This window comes from Dermacentor albipictus, chromosome 6 (assembly GCF_038994185.2).
Source record: "Dermacentor albipictus isolate Rhodes 1998 colony chromosome 6, USDA_Dalb.pri_finalv2, whole genome shotgun sequence".
Lineage (NCBI taxonomy): Eukaryota > Metazoa > Arthropoda > Arachnida > Ixodida > Ixodidae > Dermacentor > Dermacentor albipictus.
The window spans coordinates 33,875,822-33,901,472 of NC_091826.1; the positions used below are offsets into that span (position 1 = coordinate 33,875,822).

The 25,651-nt window shown below is 48.7% G+C and overlaps 2 protein-coding genes across 2 annotated transcripts in view; both read left to right on the top strand.

The window, feature by feature from the left end:
• The window catches only part of LOC139060956 (uncharacterized), a 278,066-nt gene that overhangs the window by 120,712 nt on the left and 131,703 nt on the right, over window positions 1-25,651 (top strand). The window lies entirely within an intron of this gene.
• Window positions 5,303-8,098, top strand: LOC139046838 (uncharacterized). Its single transcript, XM_070520751.1, has 2 exons — window positions 5,303-5,602; window positions 6,706-8,098. Exons 1-2 carry the CDS (start codon window positions 5,309-5,311, stop codon window positions 7,831-7,833), a joined length of 1,422 nt encoding a protein of 473 aa, XP_070376852.1. The 5' UTR covers window positions 5,303-5,308; the 3' UTR covers window positions 7,834-8,098.

The window sequence follows — 25,651 nt, forward strand, 5'->3', positions numbered from 1 at the left end:
TTTCGACGGCGGCAGATCGCCTGCTTGCGCAACAGCGATGCAAAGATTGCCGTGCGGTTTCAAGAAGGTTGCCGACGCGGACAGCTTTTTTTCGTGGCGCCAACCTCACGATAGGGGAGCGTCTGCTTCCGAACGTGTACGGCGTTGAACAAATTCTGGACGGTGTTGTAAGAGTGAAAGCTAAGTGCGTGTCACAGGTGTCCGACAACATCGTAGACGACGTCGAGTTAGAGGTACGCACCATGTTCAGAAATTTAGCCACGTTTATTTAAATTACAACATAAGTCACTATGGCAGCAGGAACTTCTGTTGTCATACTACTCGATGACTGCAGATCCATTGGGCTGCTTCTTGACGGTTCCGTCACTTCACAAAGGCATGTTCTGGAGTCTGTTTGACACGCGTCTTGCTGCTGCTCAAGAGCTGTGTCGCTGCAGTATGAAAGCACATGTCCCGGTGGTGCTGACTGCCGAGAAGACTGTTCTGATTGCCATTGGTCTGTTTGGCGCCGCTTCCATCTGCATCGCATATAAATGAAACAGTATGTGTGCCTATTTGTTGTGGGGATTAAATTACTCCAAATAATATGTTTGCACGCGTAACGTTCCAGTGATTGTGTGCATATATTATTCTACAAGAGTGGTACCACTACAAATTATGATACTTGCACACTTAGATGCTTAGAAAGCATGGCCAAACAACAAACAAAACGCTCACGTCTCGAGCGGCTGCTTTCCGATCTGCCACTTCCCGACGCACGCGACCACCGCGGCTTGCATTAAATACGGTCTGCTACCACACAAAAGTAGCGTGCGGCCCCTTTCGTTACCTGCACAACTAGTAATTTAAGTAGCAGCGTTTGGAGAAGGGAAATAATTCTTTTGAGCTCGTCCATGCCGATCGCGAGGGAAGTCACAGTGCAATCAAGTAAATTCGGGGGTTCTAAGTGCCAAAACCATGCCGAAACCACGAAATCATTACGAGGCCCGCTGTAATGCGGAGTCTCATGAATAATTTTAACCTCTGGGGGTTCGTTAACGTGCACAAAAATCAAAGCACACGGTAACAAGTGTGTTCTTGCATTTTGCCCCTATCGAAATGCGGCCGCCGTGGCTGGGAATCGAGCACGCGTCGTAGAGCTTAGCGGCGCAACATGCATGCATTTACCGCTAACAAACGGCGGATGCCACCACAGTTCAACAACGCGACACCACTAAACAAACGGCCGTGCACTAAAAACAGGCATATGACTATTCCGCTTTCAAGATATTACACGCGAATGCGAAAGTATGAGACTTACTTGACTCGGCCGCGCACTGCAGTTATCCATGCTTGTCGTCTGTCCTTCTCGTACCACTTCCCAGGAAAACTTCACGGGCAGCGTAGGACCTTTCGTGTTTTCGAGGCTGCTGTGGCAATCGACAACACATCAGTATTGCGTGCCACCTTTCCTGGCTGATGAGGTCGCACTCGGCATCGCAAAAACCACGCGCACGAGCGCTCCCGCCGTACAGAACACGGGCGCGCGCCAGCGCAGCGACGACCCTCGAAACTTCCATCGGTCCGCTAGGGGAGCATTCGGCGCTGGTGCCGCGCGGGCAAACTTTAGGTTGCCTCGTCTATTGCAGTCGCACCGCTGGCACGAGTTGTTGCAAATGGGTCGCAAGCCCTAAGGGTAGCGTTGGCCTGGCGGCCTGGGGCACAACTGGAAGCATCCGAAGGTGCTGACAAAGCATGAGTCGACTGCTAACAGAACAACTTGTTTATTCTAGCATCGCAAAAGAGCGGCTGGTCAGGTCGACCGAAGTGGAGGGACGGGAGAGCACGCTTCTCGACGGAAGAATTCTGAGCCTCTCTCCTGGCGTCCGGGGGCAGCTGCTCTTATACTCTCGGAGTTGAGGGCAAGTGGGAACGTCACGGGACGAGGCCACGTGACAGCGAGGCACGGACGAGCTGAGAGACGTGTTGAGACGAGCGTAGTGACGCATCAGCCGGGCCGGCGCCTGTCAGACCTCCTCGCTTCACACTTGGGGAGAGAGAGGTTCTTGTTTGGGAAGGAAATAATTGGGTTAATGTGCAGTGCAGTAACTGTCTCTCAGATGAGGACACCTCAACCGCACTGCACAAGAGGGATAGGGAATGGAAAGAAGGGTGAGATAGACGCGGCGGCGACTGCCCAGACAGCGCGCGGGCAGGTTGTTTGCATTCGCTTGTAAGGCGCGGTGACGCCCCTAGTCGCGGTGAAGCAGCAAAGCTTCCTGTGCCGCGATAGCCGCGTCGCACATCTGTCGGATGTTGCTGTCGATGGCTGGGCACTGGTCTAGTACGGCACGGAGTGCAGCCGCGAGGGCGGCTATGAGTGCGTCCCTGGGGTCGCTGCTTGGTGCGGTTTGTGGGCCGCGTGACGACTCGGGAGCGGCCGTCTGGGTGTTGCGGCCACGCAGGGCGTCACTGTAGGATCGGCCCTGCGGGGCGCGAGCATCCTTCGAAGGTGTGGCTAGATGCGGCTCGTGTGATGTGGCGCCGGCCAGCTGAAGCGCCTTCTTCCTCGAGAGGGGCCGCTCGGACGAAGACAGCAGCACGGCCGCCTTCCTTTCGCGTTGCCACTCCGGACAGCTCGGCTCTGTCGAGGGATGTCGACCACCGCAATTCACGCAGCGTGCCTTCTCCGCGGGGCAGCCTCCTGTAGGATGCGACTCACCGCAGCGGAGGCAGCGGGCGTCGCGGAAACAGGTGGCGCCGGCGTGTCCGAAAACGCCGCAGCGGTCGCACTGTAACGGTCGAGGAAGTCGGGCACGAACGGCACGCAGCTGCTTGAAAAGCCGCACGCTTGGAGGCACGACACTCCCGACGAAAGTGACGGTGATGCTCGCGCCACTCCGCGAGCATGCCAGCACCGCGACGGGCGCTTCCAGGTTCTCGCGCACTGTGCGGGCGTCGAAGGAAGGGTCGACCCCATGGATGACACCCACACAGGAGTTGTTGTGGAGAGCCTTGGGGCGCACCGTCACGCCGCCGAGGTCGCACACCTCGAGGAGGGGCGCCAAGTCGGCGCCGCGCATCACGTCTGCAGCCACCACATTCCGGCGGAAGTTGACGCGAACGCGTCTCACGCCTGGCACAGAGGAGAGCTGGGCAGCGATACCGTCCCGTGTGAGTGCGAGGAAACTCGCCTTGCGCCCGGTGGGACGGTAGAGTACCGTGACGTCGGTATCGCGGGCGACGCCATCGTCAACGGGTGGGGCGAGCGGCTCAAAGTCGACGAGCCGTCGGCGACGGCGTCTCCTTCGTGCGGCTTGTTTTTGCTGCGCCGCTGCCGGCTGGCAGGCTTGGACATCCTCGGCGGCCGCAGGCAGCAGCGGAGGATTTTCCTGATTGAGCTCCCTTGATCCCCCGGCAGCTGGAGCAGGGGTGGGCGCAGTCGGCCGGCTCTCGTTGGGCGAGGGGCCGTCAGCTGGTCTGTCGTCGTCGACGGGAGCAGCCACCGCCGCCGAGCGCGAGCCCTCCCCCGCCGCAGGAGCGGTGGGCGCGATGTTGGTGAGTGGGGGCGACGCGCAGGCCGCCGGCGACGACAGTGATGGGGTATCCGGCCGGACAGGACTTGCCTCGGGCGAGGCCGTCGCGTCCATACAGGAGGACGAAGTGTCGGCACCAATCATACTTGCGGTTGGCAAGAAGAAGCTGCCGGCACTCTCGTCGGTGTCGCCCATCGACGCGCAGCTAGCACCGTCGTCGGTGGAAGCAGCCGAAGTGGGGGCCTCTGTGGTGGTGTCCGTTGAGGCGGACGGTGCGGCGTCGTGGCCGCTGGGACTCGTCTTCTTCTGCACATCAAACGGAAAAGCGCGGAAGGGAGCGTCCGTGGATGATGGGGCGCGCGCGGTCGGCGTCCCACTCTCGCGCGACGGCGGGCATGACGGCGAGGAGTCCGTCGAATCAGCCGACAGCGCACGCAGCGCGCGAGCCTTCAGCCCGCGCTTCCAACGTAACGCGGGAGGCGATGCGCCGGTGCGTGGTTGTTGTCCACGCGGCTGGTGCTGCCGGGCCCGTCGGTGCTCCGAGTCGTTGAGGCCAGGAGTTGTCTTCTTCGGCCTCTTCCGTTGCTGCTGCTTCGGAGCGTCACCCATGAGATGGGGCCTCCGTGTAGCAGCGCGGCTCAGGCAATCGAGCCGGCTGCCGTGCGAGCCCTGAAAAGGGCTGCGCTCGTAAGCGCGGACGAAGGAGGAGACGCACGCGCGCAAGTAGTGGCGGGCGAGCCGTAGTCGTCGGAGCGAGGGGCGATGCGACCGCTCGCTTCGAAGGTCCGGGAGCGTCTCCTTCACACTTGGGGAGCTCCTGTCCCCGGCTGCCGCGCTTTGACAAGCGTGGGCACACACACACACACGAAGACACGTGGCACTGAAACAGGCCTGGACGCGCTTGGCGGGGATGCGCCAAAATGTCCGCCGCTTTGAACGAAGCCACGGCGTCCGTTGCATCCGCGCCGGCTATACCGCGTGTCGTAGGCGAAACGTAACAGCAGCAAGGAAGAGCGTGGTTGTGCGGCTAGTATGCTTCGCAAAAAATTTCGTTCATTGGAAGACGAGTAACATTTCGTTTTGTAGTGTTCTGTCTGCAAGCAGACGAGGGAAGTAAACTGCCGGGGAGTTCACCGCTTGCCGATTGGCTGCTCTCTTCGCCCCGTTCTCAGAAATGTTGCATATTGCCACTTTGTGACGTTGCAGCAACCGAACACAACGCGTATCGAACAATGATCTTCGACCACGCCCTTGATTTGCCTTACGTCAACGAAGTCGTCCCGTTCAAAGCCGCCACAGCGCCAATCGTAGGAGGAGCACATGTACCCCGTTATCGCCGGCGCGCAAGGAGAAAGCGCAGAAACCTCCACGCTTTCCACCACGGAGGAACGCCCATGCGCGCAGCAGTCGGTCTAGACGACAGGGTTGCGAAGCCAGAAGGCAAGGAGGGCCGTTTCGGTACGCGTTCGCGTGCTCTGCATGGTGTGTTGCGGCCGAGAGCACATGACAACGGAACAAGCGCAGTCTATATGCATCCGTTGCTGCGGAATCGGCGTTAGATGTATGGAATGGCTGTCGCCTACGATAACGAAGCAATTGTTCCCCGCCGCCTTACGAAGGTCAAGGTGAGATAAATGTTCCTCATTCCACGCGACAGTGCGTGCAGGGCTCATTTTATCTCTCGTTGACGCTTATCAGGGCAAACTGTCTGACACCACTCAGGTGCGATAAGCTCGGTAAAGAAAGCCACCGCGCTCAATGCGAGCGTAGCATTCGTGCCTGAAGACGCCGCCATGCCGGATCACGGACGAGGACGGGTGCACCGTTTCCGCGACCACGTCGTCGCCGGCGTCAACTGGCGACCGACGCGGTTCGTCAACGAGGTTCCCAGTTCACGTGTGTGCGGCCTCTGCCGCATGATCCCAAAACGGACGGTGCTGTTGCCGTGCTCGCACGCTCTGTGCCAATCTTGCCACGCAGCCAGTCTCGAAGGGACCGTTGGGCAGTGTCCGTTGGATCGAGAGGCATTCGAAGAAGGGGAGTGCGTGGGTTATGAATTCCCGGCCAGGAAAGCGAACGCCGTGATGGTGAGCAAGACAGAAACAACTTCTGTCACTTTCTTTTAATGAGGAGGGGCGGGGGGAAAGGTTAACTATGCATTAGTATTGGCGTAATTGCACTATGGCATATCTGTACGCCAAACCATAAGAGTGCCCTTTTTACTACTGCCGAACAGTAATATCCTAATTCACACTGATTAAATGTTCCTTTTTAACGTCTACAAAGTCACTGTAGGCTCATGTGAAATATTCTGTTGGAACCCAATATTCATTCTTTTCTCAGTGCCACAGATAAGAGAGAAATACAAGAAGGCAATACTTTGAAGTATGCGACGTCACATTGACATCTTGAAGTTGTCGTTTCTGCGCAAAATTCAAAGAGACATCGGTGATAACAAACCACTAGAGTCACAATTAGGTCACAATTAGAATTCTCAAACAGTATCCTTCTTCCTATTGAAGTTCGCACAAAGCATCGGAAAAGGAATTCGCATACATTAAAATATCACTAGTCATTCTTTTAAGAAACAGTGATGTTTATGAAAAAGAGCATCACTGCAAAATTCTGCATTTGCAAATTGTGCATTCTGCATTTCTGCAAAAATTTGCAGAAATTGTACTACGACATTACTCCTCAAGCGACACTCCCCCCCCCCCCCCCCCCGCCCCCTACCGACATATAATAGCTGTCTAGCCCCGTGAAGGTTTCCTGCGTTTATATGAGGTGAAAGCTAGCAAAAGAAAGGAAGATGGCGGTCTCCACTGCACAAGAATGCTGCTGTCCCCGCAGATGAGTTGGAGTAAGCCATATTTTTTCATCCATTCTGGCTTAACAAGCCTGCTTTGTCTGCAACAGTAGTTACGTTGCTATTTAGAAGCATAATTAAGTGATTCACCTTGACCTAGTGTTCACGTTTGACGCACCTTTAATGTTAGGCAGTGACAAGTACTGCTGGTTGATGTTGAGCATATTTACTTCCCCATAGAATCTCGCGTATGCGTTGGTTCAAACTGGAATTCATGTGAAGATACGTTGTAAATGTTAGGGGCAGGGATGGAACGCGCCTTTAGTAAAAATGTTTTGTCTGGCAAAAATTCTAATCGTGTAATTTATTTTATTTCCTCTTGAGGCATACTGCTGGAACGAAGCTCACGGCTGCGAGTACACGGGCACCATGGAGCGCATGCTGGAACACTACGAGAACGAGTGCACATTTCACACCGTGGAATGTGAGCGATGCGGTGCGGCAGTCCAGCACAGAGAACTGCCGACACACTACGCGGCCGGATGCCCTGCCCGTGTTTCTGTCGCGATCACTGAGTCCTCGGAGCATACAGCACTGACCCTTGCTCACGTACATGCTGCCCTTGAAGACGTGAAGGCGAGGTTGGGATGTCTCAACCACGACCAGCTGCTGCCAGTGATTCAGAGTCAGTTGAATGAGCTTACAGAGCAAGCCAGGAACCAGGATGCCAAGTTAGCTGGGATCACTCGCAAGCTCGGAGCATGCGAGCACGATTTAGTGGGCGAGACGGCTCAAAACGCCGCCACGATTGCATCGACCGTGTCCCATCAACTCACATCTCAGCAAAATCCATTGGAGGAAGCCAGCACGTCGAGGTCGCTGTCGTTGCACTCGGGACAGGCAATGATACTTCGAAAGTTGGAAGGTTTAGCGCACCTGGAAAACTGGCGGAAAACTTCCCCGAAGCCTGATTCCAGCCCGGTCATTGCTCATTGCGAGACTTTGGACCGTGACTGTCGGCATTTGACCAGTGCGCTGTCGACGCCCGCGTGGATCAAAAAAATTCCGTGGGCGAATTATCAGCTGACCCTGGAAAACTGTGAGGAAATCATTGAGTGGCGGGGAGGCTTAAAGCAGTTTGCCGAGATTACGGTGTGGCACACGAGGGACACGTACTTTACGATTGCCGTTTTGAAGGACAGCCTTCGTGCAACACCTACCCTCATTGTGGAGATCGAGTTTAACGGGACGCTGGTGGACTCCAAGTGTTGGCCGCCTTTCTGGAGAGTTAGCGCGGTGCATCCAGTAACATCCGATCGACGTTCGTTGACTTCCGAAGCCAAGCCTTGTTTCTGCAACCGCCATGACCCCTCACTGCTACACTTCCACCTCACATTTCGTATAGAGTTTGCTTCGCTGGAAAATGACCGCTACCTCCGAGACGGAAAGATAGCGTTCCGTATCACGCTCACCGATACAGATGTGTTCGGTGGGATCGGAGCACCACCCTAGCGTTCGTCATCGCAGAATGTGCACTGCACCGGAGAATCCTCCTTGCCACTTCAGAAAATGTGTCACATGAGCTTAACGATTTTTTGATGCCCTTTCTAATAAGTAAAGCGAGCTCTGCGACATTTGTTTCTTTAGAATTTGCTATCCTTTCTAACTGTCCACCAATTGTTTCCTGACTTTACTGGCCGTTCATTTTGTTTATTTCTTGTGCTAATACAGTTTTTGTTCAGAAATCTTGGCCCCTCGCGCGTTTTCTGATCTTATGGCGTTCACCCCGATACTTTTCTCTCGATTGTTGCCGTGCGGCTGTTAAAGCGATTGATTTCAAGGCAACGTTCGTGTTTGATACTACGCTGTAGTACCACGCATTGTCCCGTGTCCGAAATACGCGGCCAATGTTAATGCATCGCATTTATTTATTTATTCATTCATTTATTTATTTATTTATAGATCCTTCAAGGCCCGAAAACGTTACAGAAGGGAGTGGAATAAAATACACAGCATGTGCAGATAACAGGGTATAATAATCATAAATAAATTTGAAAGTACGGATCAACAAAAGTATTCTTCAATAGTCGTTATACAAGCAGATGTATCGGTTATGGTAACAACTGAGGCCGGCACCTGCTTCCATTCATAGGTAGTTGCAGGAATAAACGAATAAAAAAAATATATTCTTGCGAAAATGTGGAACGCTCAAGTTATGGGGATGGTCAGTACGACATGATATGTATGCAGGTTCGGACAAAAGTTCACTTTTTAATTCCGGATTGTAATAATAAATGTTGTGATAAGCGTGCTAACTTCCTACGGGATGACAGGAGAGGGAGGTTTAAAGTAGCCTTCATAGATGTTACGCTTCATCTCCGGCAATACTTAGTAACAATGAAACGTCCGCTACGATGTTGTATAGAGTCTATTGCATTTGTTAAGTAATTCAAATCACGGTCCCATACAGAACAGGCACATTCAAGCTTAGGACTTATTACTGTTTTGTACAGAAGTAGCTTTAACTTAGCGGGTCCCATAGAGAAATTGCGACGGAGGTAACCAAGCGTACGGTTAGAATTGTTAGTGATGTGGTTTATGTGTGTTTGCCAGGAAAAATTACATGCTATGTGTACGCCTAAGTATTTATAGCAACCGACTTCGTCGAGCACAGAGTTCTTCAAGTGCTAGTTGGACAGGTTAGACGAAGCAGTATTGCGGTATATCCTCATTTCTTGGCACTTTTGGCTGATAAGTCGCATTTTCCAAGTATCGCACCAGTTAGTTACCGTGTCTAGATCAGATTGTAGTTTTAGAGTGTCAGAATTTGATGATATTACTCTGTAAATGAAACAATCGTCTGCAAATAATCTTATGGAGGACGCTGCACAGTTAGGCAAGCCATTAATATAAATGACAAAAAGCAAGGGTTAGAGAAATCAGACTTGTTAGAGAAATCGGCCTATAATTTAAAGGTAAATTCACGTCGCCAGACTTAAATAATGGAACCAACTTGCCGAATTTAATATCCTTTGGTAATGAGCACGACAGAATAGATTTCGAAAGGTTCTTGCACAAAATTATGGATGAGTACACTACGGTATTTTTCAAAAACTTGGAATTAATATCGTCTATTCCTGACGATGACGAAATCTAACTTACGAATCAAGTTCACGACACCATCGTAATAAATTAACAAGGGCTCCATGCGAGGAAAATTCATCTTAACAACTTCAGGTGGAGAAGCACATGGCAACACGTTATTCAAGAATGATTTAGAAGCCACTTCATTGAGTGCAGAACAACATTCTACTTGTGGAACAACAGCCCCATCTACATCAATTAACGATATTGTGTTACATTTGGAACCCTTGACAGTTTTCCAAATTTTTTTAGTATTTTGAGTCAGCAGAGATGGAAGTGTATTGCAAAAGAAAACACGTTTGGCTTCTTTGACTGCGTATTTAAACAGTGAAGCAACCTCCTGATACGCACGCCAGCTATCAGTTGTGTTCCGTTTTTTTTTTCTTTAGTTTGACGAAACAGCCGCTTCTTCCTGCCCAAGATACGTTTTAGGGATACATTAAGGGCCAAACAATGAAATCTTCCTTACCTCAGTAAGGAAGCCTTCATTGCGGTGAGGCTACCTTATGTCACTCTGAAAGCTTCCTTAATGAGGGGCCCTCGGTGAAGGCTTGCTTGGTTCTTCCTCATCATAAGGTAGCTCGAAAGCTACCTTCATGCGTCCTTACGCCGCTCCTGGCCCTGAACGAGCGCTTCACCTCACTGCTTAACCACGTGACCTTTGCTAGCGCGTGCGCGCTGTCACCCACCTGTGGAGAAGCGCGAGCACGGTACGTCTTGCCAGACATGTTCGTTTGAGTCACGCGTGGGGCATGAAAGCGTTGCTAGGCATTGCACGACGCCGGCGTAACAGCGTTGATGGAGCACATCAAGTCCTGCAGTGTAATGCGCTACTTTTTTTTAACTTTAGTAAACAAAATTAGAAGAAAGCGTGCACGCTTCTCTATATTAGCTCTTCAATTTAAAGATTGTGCGACGATACATTTTTTATTGAATAATGGCGTTCGCGTAAAGCTTTTAAGAGATAATCTCGAACCCAGGCATGCGGCAACCGCTCCTCACGTGAGGACGGGCGATGGGGAGCGTTCGGACTACGCTTGCTTCCTCCACCGGTCCTTCGCTGTAAAGAGGCCTCACGTAAGGCTAGGACGCGCTCGAAGGAAAGGAACGTTTCATTGTTTCGGCCTAAACCACGCTGCTCGGTGGTTAAACCGGACAACTCGCAGGGGTATGTATTTTTGTACTAATTCATTAAATTTATTTTCAAAAACGACCACTTCTGCTCAACACTCCGAGTGTAAAAGTGCATTCGTCCATTTGTCCAAAGTTCATATGGACCATTTATCATCGTTCAGGTTTACCGCAATCGCTTGAATCTCGGTTTGTTGTACCTCGCCTTTCCAATCCGCCGTCCTCGAATGGTTGCGTCCTTGTGATCAGCTTCCGATGCATCACACTGCCTAGGAAGAGCCAATCGCGCCCACCGGTGACCCACGGGGACCGAACCCCCGACCCTTCAGAAATTAAAAGTGAGGTGCAGGACACACGAATGATTGCGTCACCGCGCTGCTTCAGTGCTTGGAAATTCGGGCGGCGTGTTCCACGTAATCCAGACACCGCCTGTCGCGTCCACTAACTACTTCGTCTGGCGTCCAGTCTGAAGCCGCGGTTCTTTTCCTCTGTGTATTAAAAAGAGATTCGAGGCCGGCGTGCACGTATTTCGAATGCCCACAGAAGGCAATGCTGTAGAGGAATAACACGGCATTATACTACTGCGTGTTTTATTTTAATGTTCACAGAAATACTTTTTTTAAAATCACCTGTGGAGGTCGGCGCAAATCTACTTATTGCGCAGAAGTACTCGGAGATGTATGGATTAGTTGAGCGGAAACCCAATGCGCATAACTGACTAATAATAAAACTGATTTGAATCAGTGTTCAACTAATTTCTTGAGTCGATATACTGCAACGCACGCACTGAAGCCAGCGATGTCACAAGGCTCGTTCGCTTCCGACGAAATTTTCAGAGTCAGCACTATGTTTGAGACCAGCGCAGTCAAACTTGCGGTGAAAATGCACTGTTGGTCCACTTCCTTACAAAAAAAAAAAGAAAACACGAATTGTGGCCGCGGCAGCCGCATTTCGATGGGGAAGAAATACGAAAACACGCGTGTAGCGTGCACGCTTATGTGCACGTTCAAAAAAACCCCCGCTGGTCAAAATTAATCCGGAGTCCCCCACTACAGCATGCCTCACAATCGTATGGTGATTTCGGCGCGCAAAGCACCAGAACTTGAACAAAAATCACACACACGCAACAAAAAACGCCTTACACTCATTTAGGCTACAACGTTGCTGCACCAGCGTTGCATGTCGTTGCAAACTTCCGGAACGCCAATCTCATAACTGATGTCATACTTAAAATTCGTTCCTGGTAAATATAGCCGTAAAATTCACCGGCTGCACTTCGTAAATAGGAATTTGTGGTGTAAAGGAAGTAGCTTAAAAGCTAAAGAAATCGAAATTGTTAATTATGCGTATAGTTAGCTTGATTTTTTATGCAACTAATGCCTGCTTCTGAGACCAACTCAAAAAGTGGAATTGTGCAGCGTGTCATAAATTATTTGTAAACGTTATGCTAACATCAAAATTAAACATACCGTATGTATCGCAAGCATTAAGGCTCTCCCGTGTCGATGTTTGCTGTGAGGCGTCTGGACGCTGCTTCAGTAGATACGATATCAAAGTAGGAGATACTTCAGAAAGGTTCCCCTGCCCTCCAATCTTATGAAACCGTTTTTCTTATCCTCAGTATAATTTGTGTCACGTACTTCGAAAGACTAATGATCATACCAAGCACAACCCTGTCTGGACGCAATAAATTTATTCCTTGCGAAATTATTGTAAATATAGTTTGACGAGGGACGAATGTTTTTCTTTGCAAAGATATTGCTTTTTGTACAAGATTACTCAAATAACGCAGCAAAACAGCCGCAACACCGATGTTATCGGAGCAACCGTAACTGATGTAATAGCACAAATCAAAATTAAATTATGGGGTTTTACGTACGAAAACCACTTTCTAATTATGAGGCACGCCGTAGTGGAGGACTCCGGAAATACCGATCACCTGGGGTTCTTTAATGTGCACCTAAATCTAAGCACCACGGTTATTTTCGCATTTCGCTAACATCGAAATGCGGCCGCTGTGGCCGGGATTCGATCCTGCGACCTCGTGCTCAACAGCCCAGCACCATAGCCACTGAGGAACCACGGCGGGTTATAGCGAAAATAGCGAAATTTCCAAGAGGCGATTAATTATTTATTGTTTTGTCATCAAAACATAACAAAACTGCCAGGGGACGTGAGACGGAGACGGGAGAGGAACTGGCAAGCAAGTCCTACCGACGCCAACTGTACGGCACAACTATAACCAAATATGGCTGAACTCAGGACAGGTCACCCCACAAGGTTAGCCCTAGCCACCGGGAAGAGGGTAATAAACCAAGAAGAGAGGAGGAGGCAGTAGAGTTGTGAGAAGGGAGATACGAAAGTGAAAGATGCAGGGTAGGACAGGAAAAGGCTACTGCCGATTCACCCCGGTAGGGTAAGGCCGGAGGTGCCATCTACGTGAAGCAGAGGCCAAGGAGGTGTAGCTGGGCCACTAAGATCCAAACCCTCAGTGTCCGGTCAACCCGCAGGATCCCCTTTTCCCCGGGCAAGGCAAAGCCACGCATGGCTAGGCGCGGTACGGTCCAACCCTCGTGTGCTCGGGTACCTAGCGTCGCAACACACCAAGCGCCTGCTGACGAAGACGCCCCCGCGGGGCTGAGCAGTTTGCGTTAGGCGTGTTCATACCACACCTGCTGAGCGGTATGCACAAATGCAATTCCTCCGAGCCGCTCTGTGCCGTCATTGGCTGCGCCAACAACCAGCCCACGAGAAAGCTGCTCATGCAAGAACGCTGAGATCGATGATTACGGAAACAGAAGTTTCTGTTTGTGTGGAGTACATTCGGCTGTACAAGTTTCTCGAGGGACTACAGAAAAGACACTGTAGTAGAGTGACCTTAAACAGAAAGGTTTTCGTGCCCAGCAAGCTTGATCGGGTGGGTACTCGTTTTGTTGCCGTAAGGTTCGTGATAGTTTGCTTCATACCTTGCTCCGCTGTGAACCTGCGAGAACAGCATAAAAGTGCTGTTCAGGACCTTTCAGTGTTTTTTATTCTTGTTCTGCTCGGTTGTATTTGCGGATGGAGTGGCCGGAGGTCAACCCGTATAGACCGTTTCATCGGGCGAGGAGGATAGGGCGCGCGGGGAGCCTTTCCTCCTCTCTGGCTTGGGCGAACCGGTGCGGCGCTGCTTGAAAGTATCGCTGTCGCGTGCTGCGGAACGATTTCGAGATGTTTTAGATCTTACTTTGTGACATTTACGCCATGTCCGTTCATTCAAGGTCGCCAGGGAAGCCTTTCGGGGCATCAATAACTATACTGGAGGCAGAAATATGTCTTGGGGGCGCGAAAATGTGACGCGCATAATCAGCCGCGGTGTACGCGCGTTATCAGTCGCGGTGCGTGTATGTGTTGTTTACTATTTTGCTTATATCGATTTTAATTCAACAATCAAAACCGGCGTCTCTGTATTACCAGCATGAAATGGTAAATCAGCTCACTGTCTGATCGATTGGCACAGGGAGTAAAACATAAAACATAAGAGCGCATGCTCGTGCACGGCCAACCTAAGGCAACCACGAAACATCTGAGCGGCAGGCGCTATCAAATATTTGTGATACACTGCCATCATTCTCACGCATTTCGAGTCTAGTATGCTTGAAATTACCATATGTCTACGCTAGCCTTGCTGCATGAGGCCGATTGCGCTGCTCAACACAGCGATCACTGCGGCTGGTGAGCCAGCACGATACTTATATAAGCTGTGTGATAGGGCATTGCCTTTTTGGCCTGTATACAGCCATATATGAGAGGGTTCGCATAAAAAGAATGCGATGACTATATTTGAGCGCAAAATTTCCGTAATACGTGTGACTGCGTCGTAGAGCACTGAACAAACACAACCGAAAAAAAAATCGGTTATCATCCTCTTTCTCTAAAAAGCAAGAGAAAACAGGCTAACGCCGCACAACGTTGATAAATATATAACCGTTGATGCCGTATGTTTGGACCATGCGCTATATAGAACAAAGATATCTGTAATCCAGCTACTGCTTAGGACGCTCGCGCAGTTCGTAAACGGTCGCTTTGCTGAACAAGCTTAATTCAGACTGTAAGGTATGCTGCTATTACTAGCCAAAACTATTTTATTCATGGGTGGAAACCTCATCCATCCAACCAAGTAGTCACGCAATGTAACCTGCAGCGAAAAGTTTGAACGCTTGTCAAACAGCACAGCTCCTATCGTAGCAGAACGCTATACACACGCTGTTACGATCGTCGCGTATGTTTCATGGCTCCTAAACCGCAGCTTAGAAATAGAGGATAATACTGCAATAAGATCACATTAGTGATTGGAACATTCAGAGATACACAATTGATCTCCGAGGCTGATTGTATATAGGCTCAAATATGCGATTACACATCGCGCTGCGTGTTCCGTCCACCTCAACGCTCAGCAGAAAATTCCGGCCATGACGCCTTAAACCACTTCAGCACGTCTCACAGAACCGTTTACCACGCAGTAGACGCACGTCATACTAAACAGACCGCACGACCGCGGAAACAAACGCCAGAACCTGCCGCCGAGCGTACACCTGCCATGCAAAAGACCGCTTTCACCCAAGCCAGTATGGCGCTGCTCATAGGCGGCGCCACTGCGTTCACAATATGGCGGCGCCCACGAAAAAACGGTCTATACACAAAACTGGGTCTCGATGTGGAAGAAAGGTGAGCAGAATGCGTTCGGGTGCTCGTGTCGAGTTCGTGACTGGCGCAGTGATTGCCGGGTAACGGCAAGTAAACAGGACTGCACGGAACTTCACGGTTTTCGTGCACTGAACGAAAACCGTGAAGCATTCATGCGCATGAACAAGCCTCATTCCAGTACTTGTTACCTCGAAAAGACAGAGTCACTATTTGAGTAGCGAGCACACAAACAGGGCTGCTCACGCGTCAATGCCTCCCTTGATGTGTTATATATTTTTTTCTTTCAGGCAACGTGTGCGTGCTTGAACTACTATACATTTTTCGATGCTCACACTGAACTTAACGACGAGCACGTTCAGTCGATCCTGACAGAGCTGGTCCCCATTCAGTGATGTCTTACATGATGAGTAGACATTTTTGTCTTACAAATATTGATTGCCAAGTTTCTCTTCAGTTGTCAGTGAAGTTTCATGGGTAAAAAAAGGTCATATGTGAAATGAACTGTGCCGCCGACTTTTGAAGCGTGAAAAGCTCAGACTTCATACACTTTCTCCGCGTCTCTTCCACACGTCATCGCATCCGCCCATGCAAATACTCCTAAGAATAGCAGACGCTAAGGAGGTAAAAAGTACGACGCCGTTTTGAAATGGTCGCATGACGACGATATTGTTTGCTTCTTTGATTGGTTGGCGGAGTAACAATCCCGCGCGATCCGTGCGCCTTCGTTATCAACTGCAGTTTCTTAAGTTGTGTCCTGCTATAGTGTATAGCATCTACATAATACCACGTATCTGTTAACATTACGTAGTGTCAGTGTATTAAGCACTAACACACGCTTGTACCTATACAAAATTACCCTCCCGACCGCCAATTCCCATGGTTCGTACCATCAGCATGAATTTTTACGTCAATACGGTATATTATAAAGAGATTTCATGAAACATTTTTTGTACCATTTTGAAAGTACGGATTATTTATATTAGCAAGCATAGTAGGTAATGGATTAAACAGACGCTGACTGATAACTTGTCGCTGACTAACGTCGATCGTTTATCGTAGGTCTCACCTCTAGTGCGCAATGGAGGTGCGGCGCCCACAGCGCCACCTGGCAAAGCTATTCATCACTCGAGCATTGTGAGACGCCTGGTAGCTGCCAGGGCACTGTTCCTCCTGCACAGTCGGAATGTCCTTGCGTGCTGTGTGGCGACAATACACCGTGACCGTGTGTAGTGAGAACACCGACGGAGTTGTTGAAGCACTACGCTAAAATCTTGCTATTGCTTTCAGTGCTTCACCCGTCAGGCTAAACTACTAAACATTGTTATTCTTCTATTACAAACATGTCTGTATACTTAGTTTAAATGCGCCATTCGTATATCTGCGTTCTTCTTTCACCGATATCAGTTTACATGTGGGAGCTTTCTTCACGACGTGCAGTGTGCTAGCTGAACATGACAAATCATCCGTTTTCTCGTTGTGTCTCAGTTGTTTAGCGATTTCCAGTAGCGCGATGGCGTACGCTCGGCCACAAAATATTTCGGGACACGAGAGCGCCTGGCACACCCCTGTTGCGCACATGCGCGCACCTGCCTCACTGCAAGCGAGCAAGTTCCCGCGGTTCCTGGGTGCGCGCCGGCGGTAGCCGGAAGTGGCCGCGAGGTGGCTCTGCTACGAATGGCGCTGGTCAGCGGGTCGCCACGCATTGGGCGCTCACGGGAAGACTACAAATGAAGCTGTGCAGTTTTGAAGTGAGGGAAGCTCGCAGTAAAATTGAGTATGAAGAACGCCTGTGGAATCTGGCAGAAAGTAAATGGGCTGGGAGAGTGTTCAGGTATCTGTACAGGAAAAACATTGATTCACAGTGGAGGAAAAGAACTAGGAAGCTTACCAGCAAGTATGTGGCCTGTAGGGTGGGCAACACAGCAACAAAGACGGTCAAGCGGAAAGGAAACCAGCCATGAGTAATTCCTTAAGAGGAAAAAACGAAATCAGGAAAGAAATAAACTATGATAACTCAAAGGGAAGCTCATTACTTTTCGAAGCGACATCGGGACGCCTTAGAACACGCACCTATAAAGCGAGATATGAGAAGGAAAAAGAAGCATGTGCTTGCTGCGGTAAAGCTAGGGAAACTATAGAGCATGTTTTATTAGAATGTGAAGACGTCTATCCAGCGGGCGATTTAGGCACCACTTGCCTCCTTGAAGCCCTTGGGTTCAGCGGGAGCAGTGGAAAAGTAAACATGTTCGCGATAGGCATTAGCAAGAGGCGATTGGAGGATTGGTGGACGAAAAGTAGGGAAACGACAAAAAACGGAGACGTACAAAAGCACAGTTAGCAATAGGAGATCAGAAAATTTGGGTGTGGGAGTTCCCAGTCTTTATTTTTTATTGTTTAACTTAGGTAGGACATTAGGCAGTATAATAGCAAGCGCTTGGTGGCGCAACACACCACCCCGTTCCAAAGGGACGCTCATAACATCCATCCAACCATCCTGTGGCGGCTTCGACGGGCGCAACCATGCGAAGCCTGAGCTGGCGCGCGCCGTTGCGGACGCTTTTAACGCGACAGCGTTAAGAGGAAGCTTTAGCTCGGGCGCTCCCATCTAAATACATGCAAAAGGAGAATACGTTTTTCTCGGCAACCGCTGCACCAAATATGACGAGGTTTGTAGCATGTTAAAGAAAAACTTAAAGTTCAGTGACTGTCCCTTTCAAATTTTTTATTTAGGTCGTCAATTTCTTATTAAAAATGGGAAAATTCGAACATTTTCAAGAAACAAAACTATCAAGTTTGCAACTCTGTAACTCAGCAACGAAAAACGATAAAACAATTCTGTGAATTGAATCTAATAGTACACCTCAAGTGGACAAAATTGATGTTACACATGAATACAAAAAAAATTCAGCAATATGGAAATACAGCTTTTGCAGAATCCTTGTACACGACGCAACAAATTCATGTAAGATGTAAAAATGACATACCGAATTTGTCCGGTTTCACAGATCTAATGTTTGCCGTTTACAGAACAGTGATATCTGTTCTTGACGCAGAGGTACGAATTTGTATACTTGTATACTGGTACAATTTGTATGCTTCTATTTCTTTCACGCTTTCGAATTTTTGAAAATCTTTTTTAAGGAAATACAGGACCTAAATTGAAATTCCACTTCCAACAGTCACTAGAATTTAACTTTCTCTCTCAAATGCAACAAATTTAATTAATATTGACCCAGGGGCTACCTCACAAAAACGTTTTTGCGTTTTACAAGTATTTGAATAGGCCGCATCGGAGTTGGGCCAGAGCTAAAGCTTCCTCTTGAGAGGAAGCTTTACCTCGGGTGCTGCTATGTAAATACATGCAAAAAGAGAATTCGTTTTACTCGGCGACCACTGCACCGAATGTCGCGAGGTTTGTTGGATTTAAAAGAAAAGCTTAAGGTCGAGTGACTGTTGGTTTCAAATTTTTCATCTAGGTCGTGAGTATTTTAATAAACATAGGCCAACATCGAAAATTTTCAGAATACGAAACTATCGAGTTTACAGCTCTGCAATTCAGCAATCAAAAATGACATCACGATTCTGTGAATTGAATCTAGTAGTACATCTAAAGCGGACAAAATTGATATCTTACACATGAATCTTAAAAAATTTAGTAATACGAAAATGGAGCTTTGCAACAACATTGTACACAACGTAACAAATTCAGGTAGGATATAAAATGACACGTTGTATTTCCCGCTTTCAGTGATCTACTGGGTGCCGTTTATACAACCACGATATGTGTTCTTATGCAGATCTGTTTATATGTAAACTTCGTCCTTCCATTTTTTTCAAGCTTCCCAATTTTTGAAATTTTGTTTCATCATAACTTCACCCCTAAATCGAAATTCCGCTTCCCACAGTCAGTATACTTTAATTTTCGCAAATACAACAAATTTCATTTCGAATGCAACGAATTTTATTTCAGTAGATCCAAGGGTTATCTCAGAAAAGCGTTTTTTGCGTTCTACATGTATTTGAATAGGCCGCGTCGGAGTTAGACCCGAGCTACAGCTTCCTCTTAAGGAGTCCGTGTCGCAGGAAATGCGGCGTCCGCCGTCGCATCGGCAAAAAGATTTCGCAACCTCCTGTACCCAGGGCTTCTGTATGATGCAAGGCATTGACTGAACTAATTGAAGTTCTCAAGGTAAATACGCAGAAATATCGTAAACTACGACAAGAATAGAACCGACTGATATGATAGCTCTGGGATTACAATTTTACTATACCAGAAAACGTAATTCTGCTAAACGAAAACTCATACAAACCCCTTCACACACACAAACCAGCCGCGGCGTTCACAGACCGGCCGCGGCGTCCTCAATATTGCGCCGGCGCGATGGGCGTCTTGGGGGCAACACAGCCGCGCACCCAGTTCCTTGCATTAACACCAGCTGGCGCTCGCCTCCACCGCATCGCGGCCCACGCAAGAGGCCCTGGTTCCACCAGGGGTGGCACACTCTCAAGTTCAACAAATGGCCACAGAGGGCGAAAAAATCGACCGCGCGGCGCTGCTAAAGAAACAGGCATAGTACGCCAATTAAAAAGGTTCCCCGTTGAGCGCATTATCTCCCGCTAGAGGCGCGGTAGTAAGCGCAATTTTAACCTTCAAACTTTCTTCAACAGTAAACGAAGCGTTTTTATTGCATGATAAAGACTACAAAAGTATAATTCCTAATTTTACATTGTACTTTTCATTACCAACTTTATTGTTTTTTGTCATTTTAAACGCAAAATAGCGTTCAGCATCACCGACCTCCCACGTGACCTCTGGCCTGGATTTAAAATTTTTACCGGTATATTCGCGTGCACGGCAGGTACGGATTCCTTGGTTCGTACATTGGTTGGTTGATTTGTGCTAACACCAGTTTATTGCGCTTCGATATCTCGCGTTATTTAACTTGGGGTGTAAGCCTGAAAGCTAGGTTTCAGTCGTGAGCCATGTGGAACACGTCTGCATCGAAATGGGAGCCGGGTCCTGCTGCGACTGGGGACAGCAATACCGGTGAGTCGTTTAACATCACTGCTTCAATCGCTATGTAATTTATTCGTCTCGTTAACTTACAGGCGGAGGTAAGTTAACGAACTAGATGCTGCATTACATAAGGGCAGTCGGGACCCTCCGTTGCTGTTTCCGAAATAAACTTTCAGTTGCGAGGCCATCATTATGCACACATTCACGAAAGAGAAACGATATCGGAACGCGCGTCACATTTTTCATCTCGTTTTAGCCGTAGCCATAAGTGACTGAGTTGCCTTATCAATATATATATATTTTTTCGAGTCCACCGGCAACTTCTTTCGTTCACAGAACCGAATAACCTTTTGATAAACTGAAGCTTGAATTTAATGTATTAAACAGTTGCACACATGATAATTCACCCATATTTAGTACCTGTTGGTTCCAAATGTTCTTGCTGTTCAGTTTGGCTTACCTCAGGACATCTATTTTTGCAGTAGTGAAGCTGTCCATCACGTTCATGCACAAAAAGAATGCATCAATTCTAATAGCTTCACGTCTTTCATCTATTTGCTTGTGAAATCAGCAGTGTGATCTCTTCTAGTGTATAACCGAGCGCACAAATGTTCTTACTTGTGATCTTAATAATACTTAAGCTGTTGACATGCATTGTAGTAACGCAGACATCGATTTTACGGGGAGTAACCATATTCATTTACCATGCTGCTTAAGCGCCCTGGAACAAACAGTGTACATTTGCATGTGTTCTGTAGTCACAAACCATTGCAATGTATATGTCGCACCTTTTCGCATTTTATATTGCAAAATTGTGCTTATTCAATTTCTGATGCAGTCAAAATTTCTGTTCCAGACATGCAGTAATGAGGATGGCACCAGTTTAAAGCAACACACTCCATGCACTAAACAGAAGCTGCTGCCTGCTACAACAAGGTCATTGTGTGGACTTTGGCTGCTACTACGAGGTAAACAACACCTGGTTCAGAAATAAATATGCCTGATATATGCTGTATTGGCTTGCTAGTCTTGAGATACATGTCATTTCTTTGTAGCAGACGATATGAACATTTGTTCATGTTTACAGTTCAGCATAATTAGTTCGAACATAAAAGAAAACACTACATGAGTTTGGATAATCTTTGCTGTATCTCATGTGCTATTGTTCTGCCCCAACAGAGTCTGTGCCAAGTACATCTTGGTCATCACGGGAGCCCCCATCTACACCAACAGGAAGGGGCTGGAGCTGAATTCACAAGACCACGAACAAAGAAGCCATTCCAGAATTATTTGGATGAGATATCAAGTCTACGGACGACTGTTTCAAGAGTGAAAAGAGCCTACGCCATCATTCCACCAGCACGGATATTGGCCGAGTCATCCAGGTACCTCAACAACAAAAAGTATTTGTCTTCAGATGTACCTGCAACCTCTGAACAAGCACAGACGACGCTGGCTAAGAGTGTTCTGTCAGCTTGCCCTTCCTTAGGGAGCTCCCTGGCCTTGCCAATTCTTGCCACGTATAATTTTGTTTCAATGAATGCACGCTTCTTCATTCCACACTTTTGTTAGAGATCATTCCTATTCCTCATACAAACATTAAAGGTCAACCGATTCTTTGCTCATACTTAATGCCAGTCACTGTCTAGTAGCATAACATATGTGTAGCAGTTCTTTCTAGTGTATGTTGCCATGTGCAATTCCTCTCCTGAAATAGCTGATGTGGCATTGGCGTGTGTCTTGCATAAGCCTTTACACTGTGTGCTATGTAGCATTTAACTTTTTTTAATGTTTTTGGCTTTCAATGCTTGCAAGGTAGAGTGGCTTCTTTCTTGAATGCAAGCTTTCTCATTCCCATATTGAATTCCTAGTCTCATTCAGGATTGCTATTCTTGCTCGACAGCCTGTGTTTTTGTGCAAGCTACATTGAAGAGATCGATTGCAGAATATGGTTTCGGCGCTGTGCGACTTGGTACTTGTCACCGTGTTACGTTTCTCATATGTGGGAGCCTGGTCAGTTGCATTGGGAAACAGTCTCTCGAGGCAAGCACCTGCTCCTACAGTCTGCACATTGACATAGACTGCGAATTTACACGCACCGTGGTTGGTGCTCCCCGTTCCGTCCTTTCCTGCTGCTGCCGTGTGCAAATTTTGCTTGTGGCCTTCCTCAGCCATGATTTGGCATCAACGGAGACTCTCGTACATAATTACATGGTTCTAAGTGTATGAAGTTGATATCCACATTTGTGGAAAGGCCTGCAAAATAGTTATGTCCACAAAACCGACCATGTCCATATATAGAGAATGTGGCGGACCAAGTGTGAGTTACACATTAGTGGCATGCAATAGAACAAAAAGAAACATGCAGGTTGGAAAGGCGGTAACGCTAATATGCCGGGCACTCCACGTCGCTGTTGCCTGTGGCAGCAGATGCTTGCGTCACCCGATTGTTTCGCGATGAAACTTGCTCACATTCAACGCCGACTGTCGGTGAAAACACGTGGGACACACTGTCCAATCTGCTTGTGCTGCTGGTTGTTGCTTGTTACCAGACTGCAGTGGGCGACGAAGGCAAGCGCTATGCCTACAGTCGGACGGTTGAATGTGCCGCAAGCAGCCCATGTGCGTGTATGCTAACTGTTGTCATGTAGATCGCAGCCAATGCATAGTGTCAATGTATAGATTGAGCGTTATGTTAGAGTATGCTGAAGTGATTTGATTACATAATCTTGTTTCAATGTTGTCCCACTTGGTCATGGTTGCCGTGTTACATTTCTGGGATGTGGCAGCCTGTTTAGTTGTATTGGCCAACAGCCTCTCGAGGTGAGCACCTGCTCCTGCAGTCTAGACAGTGACACGAACTCCTTGTTTACATGTACTGTGATTGGTGCTCCCTGTTTTTCCTTTCCTGCTGCAGCCATGGGTAAAGTGTGCTTGTGGCCTTCTTTGTACATGATTTGGCGTGAACAGAGACTATCATACATGATTACATGGTTTGAAGTGTATGAAGTTGATATCCACATGGGTGGAAAGGCCTGCAAAAGTGGCTGCGAATTGGCGATTACCACCAAACAGACCACATCGACATTGAGAGCAGGTGGGGCACCAAGTGTGAGCGACACATTAGTGGCCACTGAAAGAACAAAAAGAAACGTGCATGTAGGAAAGGAGGTAACACTAGGACGCCAGGTAGTTCATGTCGCTGTGTTGGCTATGGCAGCAGGTGCCTGCGTCACCCGATTGATTCGCAGTGCAAGTTACGGTGACTGTCATTGCAAACAGGTGGGGCACTGTCCAATCTGCTTGTGCTACTGGTTGTCACTCGTTACTAGACGACCATGTGCGACGTAGGCAAGCACTGTGCCTGAAGTCGGATAGCTGAATGTGCTGTAAGCAACTTGTAGTGCGTGAATGCCCACTGTTGTCATGTGGATCTTAGCCAATGTACAGTGTATTTCCTGAACCTTATGCGGTGATTGAATGCAGAGTCTAATTTGATAATGGTCGCCGTGTTATGTTTCTTCGATGTGGCGACCTGGTTAGCTGCATGGGCAACAGTCTCCCGAGGTAACCATCTGCTCCTGCAGTCCACACAGCGACAAAGACTCCCAATTTACATGCACCGTAATTGGTGCTCTCCCCATTCGACATTTCTTGCTGCAGCCGCCGGCCAAGTAGGCTTGTGGGCCTTCATCGGCCGTGATGTGGCGTGAACGGAGACAGCACACGTTATTACATGGTCCGAAGTTGATAGCCACATGGGTGGAAAGGCCTGCAAAAGTGGCTGCAAAATGGTGATGCCCACATGGAGAATGTGGCGCACCAACTATGAGTTACACATTAGCGGCCCCCGAAAGAACAAAAAGAAACGTGCAGGTTGGAAAGGCGGGAACGCTAAAATGCCGTTTAGTCCATGTCGCTGTGTTGGTTGCGGCAGCAGATGCCTTGCGTCACCGGATTGCTTCGCAATGCAAGTTACGGCGACTGTCAATGCAAACAGGTGGTGCACTCCCCAATTTGCTTGCGCTACTGATTGTCGCTCGTTACCAGATCGCCATGTGCGGCGACGAAAGTGAGCAGTTTACGAGCTCGCGTTAATGGTTTCAGCGCATCTCGACATGCAAATTTTATTTCTGATCTTGTATGAGAAGGTGCACTGGTTTTATTCTGCCAATAAAGTCGCACGTCCTGTTCACTCACTTGTGGCTTGTTTGTATGGGCGTAAGTAGAGGCTCTTTAGTCTCCTGGCCATTAAAACGCGGCAGCTGAGGCATGCCGCAAAGCCAGCGAGGCGAACACGGCGCGTACCCAGCGTACGGCACCGGTGTAAAGCGGCCATATTGAATAGTGTACTAAAAAAAAGCATTTCCGCTTCCTGTTTAAGTAGCGCCATCTGTCGGGTTCCCCACTAAGTTCCATGCGCTGCCGCTTCTTATTTTCGAACCACTGTGGAAGGTACAGTTTCCCTTCTCTAAAGTTGTTCTTTATTCTATGGTTCCACCACAAGTCTCGCCGCTCACCGCAAGCGTTTCCAGGTAAACATTAGGATTACATATGCTCCATTTGCCGGGAAGCGTGAAGAGCAGTCAGGGATGTTTGAATGTTATCGCACTCCAATCTTAAAGGCGAAGCTTAGGCACCATTCAAATTTTTTGTCGAGTAACGGGCGCGGACGCAACAAGTCATATGTTTTTCTTTTTTCGCCGTTGCGCCTTCTCGTGTCCAATCATCGTCCTTTATTTCTCTTTATGAACGGGGCTTTCTCAAGCAAAAAAGCGTGGCAGAAAAGCAGCTCTGTAGAAGGAGACAGCCAAGACGAGAACGAAACATTGGGGTACGATCGGAGATCGTTGTTCGGCGCCTTCGTTCGGTTAACGGCGCGCACGATTGGCCTACACCGCGCCGACGCCGCCAGCCGCGGAGCGCGGCCATCTTTTCGGTGACGTCAAAATGGCGACGTCAAATGACAACGTGCTACCGAGCACGTTGTCTGCTAGGCGGGGACTTGCCAAGTTGGGAGCGATCATACGGTTATTACGAGGCCAGCTTTGCATGGCGCGTCTGGTGGTTTGGATTGGATCCAACCAGCGGCTGCGGCTGCTGAAAAGCACGTACGAATCCAATCCATAGTTTAATTCGAGAAAATGGCGCTTGCGTTGGGAACCCAGGTTGTTGCGCTGGCGTTGCTATAGGAGGAAGGAGAGCGGGTGGAGGTGCGAAACGCGTTTGAAGAAATGGCCGAATGCAAATTCCGCCGTCGCTTTCGTTTTTCGAAACCAATAGCGCGTTGGTTGTACAGAGAAATCGGCCCCGTCATCGGTGCCAGCAAGCCACTGGAATGTTGTTGCTGAT

Bases quoted from the DNA above. Each gene is read 5' to 3' on its own strand.
- LOC139046838 (XM_070520751.1), top strand. From the start codon at position 5,309: ATGCCGGATCACGGACGAGGACGGGTGCACCGTTTCCGCGACCACGTC. The intron at 5,603-6,705 runs GTGAGCAAGACA...TTTCCTCTTGAG, and splicing joins GGAAAGCGAACGCCGTGATG to GCATACTGCTGGAACGAAGC.